The 11,455-nt window shown below is 40.7% G+C and overlaps 1 protein-coding gene across 1 annotated transcript in view; it reads right to left on the bottom strand.

The window, feature by feature from the left end:
* The window catches only part of LOC119426830 (2-lysophosphatidate phosphatase PLPPR4), a 39,717-nt gene that overhangs the window by 14,493 nt on the left and 13,769 nt on the right, over nt 1-11,455 (bottom strand). Inside the window, exons 3-5 of the mRNA XM_037694413.1 lie at nt 10,058-10,243; nt 6,448-6,577; nt 2,442-2,637 (exon numbers count right to left, since the gene is read on the bottom strand). Coding sequence (XP_037550341.1) covers nt 2,442-2,637; nt 6,448-6,577; nt 10,058-10,243 — 512 coding nt within the window. The remainder of the gene's footprint in view (nt 1-2,441; nt 2,638-6,447; nt 6,578-10,057; nt 10,244-11,455) is intronic.

The raw sequence follows: 11,455 nt of genomic DNA, 5'->3' as shown, positions 1-11,455 counted from the left end.
TGTGTGTGTGTGGCAGTGGCCATCTTGGATTTTGATGTTAGGCAGTAATATAGTGAACAACATTGTTTTTACTATTTACATCTGTTAAAAACACAAAGAAATACATAAGTGATGTGCAGCTTGTACAAGACACAAAATGAAGATAAGAAAGATGAGAAAGACCAACTGTGGCAGCACTAATTACACATGAGTACCACAAGTGCACAGTAATGTTGTGGAAATGCAGAAAGCACATTGGCAAGATGCTTGAAGTTGTAATTGTTGGGTCGTTGCCCTGTAATTATCACAGAGCATTTTTATGTGATGTTTTAAAGTTGCAGCATTCTTTGTACAAATTGTTCTTGTGGTGCTCACTTAATCTGTGGTAACCTGCAGTTATAGGAGACCCTGTTATGTATACTAGATCAGGTATATCAGGTACATACAGAGGCAATGTTGAGACATTAAGGCAGAGTATGAGCATTACTAATAAATGCCCTGATTTATGCTCAATAATCCAGGTAGATTAATCCAACAAGGTTGAGTCAGGTCCTCTGGACAGATTCTTCTTTGTTGAAACGTTTTGTCTTTTATCCAAAAGAACTCCAAAGGTAGTGTCATCAGAATCATTTAATGTGGTGGTGGTGGTGGTGGTGTGTGTGTGTGGTGGTGGTGGTGTGTGTGTGTGTGTGGGGGGGTGTGGGGGTGTTCTGGGGGTTCTTCTCCATAAACTTTTAAATAAAGTAGATAGATGCCATTTCCTGCATTCTGCTGTATTTTAATGGGTTGTTAAACGTCTACGTTTACCTACATAAGTAAACACTTGATTTAATAACAATTTTAAAGAGCAACAAGAAGTGGCCTGACCAACAGCTCTCCTTATGTGAACAGAGCCCTCTTCACTTCTCTGAACCATCCAAGATATGGTTTAGTGCTACGTGCAACACAAACATGTTAGCTGCAATGCTACAGACATAGCGCTCCGCTTCTCTTACACATCCTAAACCCCCCCACCCCTGTCAACAACTGCCAATAGTAACATAGCACTAAGCTAGCGCGCAAAACAGAGGTGTCCCCCCCCCCCCCCCCCCATGAGCGCCCTGCCATTTGCCAGATGACCTCAAGGAAACACTTCATGCAGTGTGAAGTTGTTCCAGGAAAACTTGGAATGGACTTTTATTGGTTTGAGTATTCTTCTATTAATCAATTGGAATTGATTAGTTCATGAATAAATAGGCACAGTGCTGGGTGAACTAATATTTCATGGTAAATGTGTCTGTGTGTGTGGGGGGGATGGGGGTCTGAATGAATATTTTTTAAATGTGGGAGGGCATGTCCCCTTCACATATAATCGTTGGGGCCCACAGTGCCAAAAGGCTCAGAGTAAAGAAGTATTTTGGATTAAAAAATGAAACGTTTCAACAAAGAAGAATCCATCCAGAGGACCTGACTCATTAACCTTGTTATTTTAATAATAAATGTCTGAATTCCTGCGTCATTGCAGAGCTTTTAGTTATCAAGCTCCTGAAAACTGATAACTAGTCTACTTTTAAGACTAGGGCTAAGTCTTTCCTTTTTGATAAATCCTATAGTTAGGGTTTGCTCGAGTTTCCTGAGCTATCCCTTAGTTACGCTGCTATTTAGACTGCTGGAGGACAAACTCACCACTTTTCCTCACCCTTCTTTACTCGCTCGATTCTCCATGTTTATACATGCAATTATTGATGTCCTTAACATGTTTTTCTTTGTATTCCATTCAATTCAGTTTATTTATCTGGTGCCAAGTCACAACAGAAGTCATCTCAGGGCACAGAACAGAAACATTCATATATATATATATATATATATATATATATATATATATATATATATAAACAGTAAGTTAACACTATTTATCTAAGGAGCAGACTGCTTTGAGTTTAACTCCATCGCAGAACTCTCATCTTGAACAAGCATGAAGGCGACAGTGGAAAGGAAAAACTCCCTCATGAAGAAGGAACCTTTAGCAGAACCAGGATCAGGACAAGAGGCCATCTGCTTCAAGTACATCTGGACCAGTCCTTCTGTGTTTGTTTGTGTCTTTTTCCTGTCCTCTCACACCCCAGCTGGTCGAGATGAATGTCCCCACTTCCTGATTCTGGCTGTGCTGGAGGTTTGTTGCGGTTAAAAAGGAAGTTTCCCTCCATGCTGGTCAGGATTAGAGACCATGATGAAGTGCAGATTTGACACAATATGCTGGCTTCCTTAGATAATTTTTATTAATTGGCATAATGTATTGTATGTGACTGGATTAAATTACAAATGGAGTGAACTGACTGCAAATGGATTTATATTCTGGCTTGAATAGACGATCTGTTTTTATTGTCCGAATAATAAAACAATCAGTAAGGCTCACATTAGTAAGGCATAAAAAAAACCCCACTTTTATTTGTGTTAAATGGAATACATTTTTTCCTTCTCACCTGCCTTGATTGATGGCTGTCAAGTCAGCTCCTGAGCAGATTTCTTCAACAACGTAAGGGTTCTTCTCACAACTCACATTAAGTGTGGTGTAGTTGGGTTTGCAAACAGTCAGAAAGTAGGGTGTTGGGTAGCCAGTCATCAGTTGAAGGATGTCAGTAATAAGGGCAGTTGCACAAAGTCCGAAAGTGTGAACACCTGAGGGCAAAAAGGTTGAGGAATGAGACTCCTTTCATAAAGTTAGCTGCCAGCTGAAATATGATAATTATTGCTTTACTTCTGCAACTGTTTGCTGGTTAGCTTTTAGCTCAGTTAAATACAAGTAATGACTTAAACAAAGTCATACAAAAAATGTTTTGGGAGATTTTCTTAAACATTAATTTTTTCAGTGTGGTGATCGACTGACACTAAGTCAGCATGTATATGTTAAGGCCCACATGGGTAATGACTGCATGATATTTATGGCTTTAATCAGGGACCCAGAGTATACCAACTACTAAGGAGTACAAGCCAGTGAATCTCTTGTGCTGGTCACAATCCTGGGTAAGTGGTGAGGTTTGTGTCAGAAAGAGCATTCGACGTAAAACACTTTTGCCAAATCAATAATGCGAGTTCATCTAAGTGACACCATACCGCATTGGTCGAGGGCCGGGTTAACAACGACCACCACCGGTGCTGTTGACAAACAGGGTGCCGGTGGAAATTGTGCTACTGTTAGTCGAAGACCACGAGGAGGGAAACATGTCAGGAGACAGAGGGAGAAGAGGAATGTGAAGAATGTAGAACTGAGGGTTGCAACTCTAAATGTGGGGACAATGACAGGCAAAGGTAGAGAGCTGGCTGACATGATGCAGAGAAGGAAGGTAGGTGTTTTATGTGTCCAAGAGACCAAGTGGAAGGGCAGCAAGGCTCACAGCATTGAGGCAGCGTTCAAACTGTTTTACCATGGTGTGGATAGAAAGATAAATGGAGTAGGGGTGGTCCTGAAGGAGGAGTTGGCAAATAATGTAGTAGAAGTGAAAAGAGTGTCAGATAAGGGGATGTGCCTGAAGGTAGAAGTAGAAGGTCTGGTTCTAAACATTCTCAGTGGTTGTGGTCCACAGGTTGGATGTGATGTGAAGGAGAAATAATTATTTTGGAAGGATATGGATGAAATGATAGAGAGTATTTGCAGGGAGGAGAGAGTGGTGATTGGAGCAGATCTGAATGGACATGTTGGTGAAGGAAACAGAGGGGATGAGGAAGTGATGGGTAAGTTTGGTGTCAAGGAAAGAAACCAGGAAGGACAGATGGTGGTGGATTTTGCCAAGAGAATGGAAATAGCTGTAGTCAACACATATTTTCAAAAGACGGAGGAACATAGAGTGACCTATAAGAGTGGAGGAAGGAGTACGCAGGTCAACGATATTCTGTGTAGAAGAGGAAACCTGAGGGAGATTGGAGACTGTAAGGTTGTGGCAGGGGAGAGTGTGGCCTGACAGCATTGGATGGTTGTGTGTAGAATTACCGGTGTTGTGAAGAAGAGAAAAATAATAGAATCAGGGAAGAAGACCAAATGGTGGAAACTGAGAAAAGAAGAATGTTGTGAGAAATAAAGGGAGGAGCTGTTAAAGGCTAGGTGGTAAGAAATAGCTTCAAAATGACTGGACTACTATAGCAACAGTAATTAGAGAGACAGGTAGGAAGGTAACGGTACTTGTTGTGTCATCTGGACAGAATGTATGATAAGGAAACCTGGTAGTGGAATAATGAAGTGCAGGAAGCTATTCAAAGTTAGAAAGAGGTTATGATGAAGTACTGAAAAGGGGAGACAGGAATATAAGGAAATGCAATATAGAGCAAAGAGGGAGGTAGCAAAAGCAAATCAAATGGTAAATGGTAAATGGACTGTACTTATATAGTGCCTTTCTATCTTATTGGGATACTCAAAGCACTTTACACTACAACCTGTGTCCTCATTTACCCATTCATACAGCATTATAGATCTCTAGATAGCTAATTGAACAAATCATTCTAAAGAGACTAATCAGTGCTTTATCAAAATTCATACACTGATGGGACACACATCGGCGGCAATGAGGGGTTCAGTGTCTTGCCCAGGGACACTTCGGCATGTGACTGCTGGTGGATTCTAACCCTCAACTCTTGCATTGGAGGACGACTGCGCTAACCACTCAGCCATAGCCCCCCATAGAAGGCGTATGATGGGTTGCATGGGAGGCTGGACACTAAAGAGGGTGAGAAGGACTTGTACCGATTGGGGAGTCAGAGGGATCAGGCTAGAAAGGATGTGCAGCAGCTTAGGCTTGTTAAAGATAGGAATTGTAATGATTTAACAAGTGAGGAGAGTGTGATAGGAAAATGGAAGGAGTACTTTGAGGAGCTAATGAATGAAGAGAATTGAAAGTGAAAGAAGAGTTGAGGTCATAGAAAATGTGGACCAAGAAGTGGGAAAGATTAGTGAGGGTGAAGTCTGGAAAGCTCTGAAAAGAATGAAGAAGGGGAAGGCAGTAGGACCTGATGACATATCAATGGAGGTTTGGAAATGTCTTGGAGTGATGGCAGTGAGGTTTTTGACTCAAATATTCAATGGCATATTTGAAGGTGAGAAAAGGCTTGAGGAATGGAGAAGTGTGCTGGTGCCCATTTTTAAGAACAAAGGTCATGTACAAAGCTCTAACAACTACAGGGGAATTAAGTTGATGAGTCACACAATGAAGATCTGGGAAAGAGTTATGGAAGCTAGACTTAGATGAGAGGTGACTGTGAGCAGCAGTATGTTTTCATGCCAATAAAGCACCACAGATGCCATCTTTGCTTTGATAATTCTGATGGAGAAGTACAGAGAGGGTCAGAAAGAACTCCATTGTGTCTTTGTGGATTTAGAAAAAGCATATGACAGGGTGCCGAGGGAAGAGGTGTGGTATTGCATGAAGAAATCTGGAGAGGCAGAGAAGTATGTTAGACTGGTACAGGACATGCATGAGGACAGCAGGACAGTGGTGAGGTGTGCTGTAAGAGTGACAGATAGCTTCAAGGTGGAGGTGGGATTGTATCAAGGATCGTCTCTGAGCCCCTTATTGTTTGCTTTGGTGATGGACCAACTAACAAATGAAGTCAGGCAGGAATCTCCGTGGACTATGATGTTTGCAGATGACATGACTGTTCCTGTTTCTGTTCCTGTTCCCTCTTCTCATCTGTGGTGAGAAGTGGGAACAGGTGGAAGAGATATTGGCGAGGTGGATGAATGCACTTGAAAGAAGAGGAATGAAAGTCAGCCATATTAAGACAGAGTACAGTTGTGTGAATGAGAGGGAGGCCGGTGGAACAGTGAAGCTACAAGTAGCAGAGGTCACAAAGGTGCAGGACTTCAAGTACTTGGGGCCCACTGTCCAGGAAAATAGGGAGTATGGTAAAGAGGTGAAAACAAGAGTCCAAGCAGGATGGAGTGGATGGAGAAAAGTTGCAGGAGTGATTTGTGACAAAAGGGTGCCAACAAAGGTCAAAGGAAAAGTTTACAAGACAGTGGTGAGACCAGCTATGTTGTATGGTCTGGAGACAGAGACATGGACAAAAAGACAGGAGACAGAACTGGAAGTAGCAGAAATTAAGATGTTGAGGTCATCAGAGGTACAGCACAGGTTGAACAACTGGGAGATCAAGCTAGAAAGGCCATACTGAGATAGTCTGGACATGTCCAGAGGAGAGACAGTGGGTATATTGGTAGAAAGATGTTAGAAATGCAGCGGCCAGGAAAAAGCCAAAGAGAAGATATATGGAGTTAGAGAGGACATGGAGGTAGTTGGAGTGAGGACAGAGGATGAAGAGGACAGAGAGTGATGGAGAAGGATGACTCTCTGTGGAGACTCATGAAGAGGGAAAAACCGAAAGAAGAAGAAGAATAAAGGACCCCGAGTGACTGTAAAACAGTTTTGTTATTAAGTGTTTTCAAGCAAGAATGAACACAAAGAAGATTTCTTTTAAATGACAAACAATAAGCATGTGTACCAATGAAACGGAAGGCTCTGCGTATGAAGGAGTTGAAGTTACAGCCAGCTGCGTTAATGTTAGCCTCATTTCCAGCGCCACTCTTCCTACGTGAAAGGCAGCAGAACACGATGGCCTCTCCAATCATAATCTGGAAACACAATCACCTTACTGTTAGATGTTTACATACAGATGGGAGTCAAACAATTTACTGAGGATGACTGTGCTTGTTAAACTTTGTGTGTTGTTGAACAGATATACCGTAATCCTATCTACACATATCTGCACTTTTAGCTCACACTTGTCTATTGTTTCCTAAATAAATATTCATTTCATAGATCTCTGTGCCTATTAATGTAAGTTAATACAAAATACAGTTCACTATATACAGTACTTGCTAAGGACCAAGTAGGTACCGTAATTTCCAAACTATAAGCCACTACTTTTTTCACAGGCTTTGAACCCTGTGGCTTATACAATGCTGCAGCTAATTTATATTTTATTTATTTATTGATGGGCTAACGATCTTGATGCTGCCAAAAACATTTAGCTTTGTCACACCCAGGCACTCACATAGCTGCCCAATACACATCTCTCTTGGGGGGTGGGTCCTCGTGACTCAATGATACTACCTGTATAATTAAAGGTTAAAAAAATCTAACCAATGAAATACCTAACAGGTCACAAAGGACCAATGAAACGAGGAGGGGAGGGGATTCCCCTGCATGCGCAGAGCAACTTTTGCTCTGTTGCCTGTGTTTCCTGACAGTGGAGCAGGTGGACAGTGTGCAGGAGGAATATGAAGAAATCAATCAACAACTTCCTGGTAGGCAACTGTTTTATTATTTTTTTATTTTTTAACAGCTGTGTTACAGGCACTGTTAAAAAAAAAGTACTGTACATATTAATGTATCTTACCGGTATGTATTTAATTAAAAGTAAAAAAAAAAACTTTCTGTGTTATATCTCATGTTAGATTATGGACACCCGTGGCTTTTAGACAAGCGTGGCCTATATATGTATACAAAATTATATAAAAAAAAAAAAATAGTGGGCGTGGCTTATATTCAGGTGTGCTGAATAGTCCGGAAATTACGGCATTCGATAAGTACAGGGTACCGTGTCACTTAATAATATAGCACAGTTCCATAGGAAGTAGATAAATACCTGTTATGTACCAGGTACAAATCATCTAAATACCTCTACATGGCCTGTAAATACCAAGTAAGTACCAGTTACATGCACTGTACATATTGTGCAGGTACCAGGTACTTACATAGTAAGTACCAGGTAAATCCTAGGTAAGAACCAATTACATACTCTGTAATTATAGGGCAGGCACCAGGTACATACAAGGTGCACACCTGTTACATGCATGTTAAACACCAGATAAGTACCAGTTATGTACGTGGTAAGTACCAGTTCCATACCTGTAAATATTTGGCAGGTACTAGTAACGTAGAAGTTAAATACCAGATCCATATACTATACATACCACTGTCAAAACCATCTTTCACCCGTGTGATGCACACACTCGTAAAAAGACCTGACAAGACAAAGTCGCAGTTGTCTACTGCAAAGGAATATCTACCACTGTAGGAAAATGTAACTCCTTAGCATAAGTTTACAATGGTGCTAAAAGCATTATTAAATTATCCTGTATGTTTAGTTAATTATGTAAAGCAGAATAGAATTTTATTATTCTCATCTTTTCAATTTAAACTCCTAATGACTAGGATACGTTGTGCAACAAAAACTCATAGTGTTATACATGAGCTGTACGGTGGTGCAGTAGGCTAGTTTAGTTGCACTGAAGCATGATGATCCTTGGTTTGCCTCACAGCTGGGACCCTGTTGTGTGGAAGTCATGTTCAACTCGTTCCATGTGTGGGTTTTCTCCAAGTTCTCTAGTTTTCTCTGAGTCCAAAAACATGTTATGTTAATTCATAAGTTTAACCTAGTACAAGACAGACTATGTGAATGAAGGGTTGGTTGTTTTTGTGTGGCCCCAAAATGAACTGATGACATTTCTAGGATGTACCCTGCCTCTAGCCAAATGACTGTTGACATGAGACACTACCCAGAAGAGGAAAAAGCAATTGTGACATATGTGGAAATGTGAATTGTGCTACTACTGGTATATGCTAAAGGTCTAGGCTCTGCTGTCTTTAAATTTATCCATCCATCCATCCATTATCTTTACCCACTTCTTCCTTTTTTAGGTGATGGAGGGTCACTGGTGCCCATATCCATCTATCACTGTGCAAGAGGCAGGGGGCACCCTGGACAGGCCTCCAGTCCATCACAGGGACACCCTGGACAGGTCTCCATTCCATCACAAGGCCTGCTTAGTTTCATGTATTTACAAATGAATATCACATCTGTCAGTAACGATGTAGGAAACTAAATGACATTTTTGTTTGTTTATTAAAGTTTGAAAATGCCAAAAGAATAAATATTGCTATTGTCATAAGTATAAGTTAATATTTGTGTCCTGAGTAATTACTTTTCATAATTTTTTTATAAGGTGACATATGTTATTTACATGCATATTTTATTTGTATGACTTCATGTGAATTATGTCCTTTCAATTCATATGAATTGAAGCCCATACTGTCCAAAAATAACCTTGAGACAGTAATACATGCGCTCATAACATCCAGGCCTGATGGCTGCAATGCACTTCGTTTTGGAATCAGTCAGACCTCCATCGCACAATTACAACTGAATTAGTCTAAAATGCTAAAGAAGCCCAATTTTAACCAGTACAGGAAAAAAGAGCACATTACACCAGTTTTGGCCTCCCTTCACTGGTTCCCGGTTCACTTTCGAAATCAATTCAAAATCATTTTGTACATTTTTAAATCTCTGAACAGTTCTGCCCCTCTCTTATCTCTCTGATCTGCTGCAGCTATATGTCCCACAGCGATCTCTGGGGTCAGCAGATCAGACACTTTTATTGGTTCCAGGAACTTGTTTTAAGCTCAGAGGTGACAGAACCTTCTCTGTTGCATGTCCAAGACTGTGGAACGAGTTACCACTGCATGTCAGGCAGGCCCCTTCTCTCACTGTTTTTAAGTCTCGTTTGAAAACTTGACTTTTATTCCGTGGATTTTGACACTGTGTGGTTTTGTTTTTAACTTGTCTGTATTCTACAATGTTAGCCATTTAGTTCTTATCTTCACCTCTGTGGATCTATGTATTTTATCCTGTGCCCTTTGCTTGTTTGTTTCTGCTGTACAGCACTTTGGTCGGCCTTGTTGTTTTTAAGTGCTTTATAAATAAAGTGGTACGGTATGGTATGGTATGGTACGGTACGGTACGGTATGGTAAGTCTGCCTAAAAAAAGCTAAACTACATTTTCATAGGTTGGTTAAGTAAAGCAGGAGTGATTAGTAATAAATAATGGCCTAAAGGGCTTCACATAGACAAGCTTTGAGACCGGCAGGGAGCCACTTCATTTTTTGACCTGTCGTTAACTCTCTCAATTGTTTTATTGTTTGTTTTTTTTTGTTTATTTATGCTCATGAATCATATACCTCTATCCATCACACGATTATCAAACCCCACTTTCAAACCATTGGAATCCTAAAACATATTGGACAGGTCAGGTTTGTGATGTGATGCTTACTGTGATGGCTGGTCCAGCGAACGCCAGGCTAAGTAGCATCAGCAATGGGATGACCTCGTGGTTTGGGTCGATGTAGGGGAGACTCAGACTTCGGTCATGACATATGTAACCAGACTTGACCGGCTTGAACACGTCCGTCCACTCCAGGAAGTAAAGGCTGACAACAGACAACACCAGAATCGGCAGCTACACAGAGACAAGAGGGGCAAATGAAGAAAATGATGTTACAGCTAAAAGTAAGAGCAGCAAAAGATAATAAATAAATAATTTGACAAACAGGCAGTAAAAGATGCAAATGTCCTCGTATCCTTTGGTTCAACGACCATATTAATTTGATTTGAAAATTACCAGGAAGGCATGAAGGCATCACATGAAGGTATAGCTGAACTGAGGGTACGATGGAGCCTGAGATTAACTCAATTTTTATCTCAATTCTGCTCAGTGAAATCTACAAATATATCTAAATAAAATCAAGACTAACTGTACGTCAATGTCGCCAGTCCCTGAGGGGTTTGAAAAGTGAACGTTTCTAGTTTTGAAGATTACTGGTTATCTGGAATTGACCACCATAAATTAATCTTCAACCAACCCAAATATTTGAGGAAACTTTTAGCAATACAAAAATTAGAAAGCGGTGGCCATCTTGAATTTTGAGTTGGCAAGCCAGTTTTTGTTAGTGATCTTTCTTAGGCCTAGATGTAGCCACACACCAAAATGAAGGTCCGTACCTCTCTTATTTTTCAAGTTATCATGCTCACAACATGCACTGAAAGACAGAGGATGGAGGGAGGGTATTTCCAATTTCCCATCTTCGCTCAGCGATGGGAGACAAAAAGACCAACAGTTAAATCATTTTTAAGATCTTAAAGAATGTAAATAAAACTGATGATTCCAGAGCGGATCAGTCCCAGTCATGAAATGAACATTGACTGCTTAATGCTGGTGTTTCTCTCCATTGAACAAATGAAAGCAGAGGACTGGTCTGTGGAAGATATCATAAAAGCAAAGCTCCCATCAGGCTCAGCTGCTTCTATAAATTCTGCTTTGGACATGCTGACTGGATGCTTGCAGCAATAACACAGCTGACCTAGCACAATGACCTGTGATTGTCAAAATCATTGAGACAGAGCAGAAGACCAGAGAGGACAGGGTCCGGACGAACTGTCTTCTTCAAGAAACAGCTACATATCTCAAAGATATGGTGCCTATACAAGTATAATCCCCTTGGATGTTTTATGCCTTTAGTACTGTCTTAAATCCACTATGGTCAATTTCAGCTGACCTTTTTGAAAAAATAAAATGAAAATTTCTTCCAGGTCTATGGAAAGTGAAGGAGTAATACATCCCCCTTACACACACACACACACACACACACACACACACACACACACACACACA

The sequence above is a fragment of the Nematolebias whitei genome, chromosome 20, assembly GCF_014905685.2.
Source record: "Nematolebias whitei isolate Nwh7 chromosome 20, NemWhi1, whole genome shotgun sequence".
In the NCBI taxonomy this organism is placed as follows: domain Eukaryota; kingdom Metazoa; phylum Chordata; class Actinopteri; order Cyprinodontiformes; family Rivulidae; genus Nematolebias; species Nematolebias whitei.
This window is presented reverse-complemented; position numbering and strand designations above follow the sequence as displayed.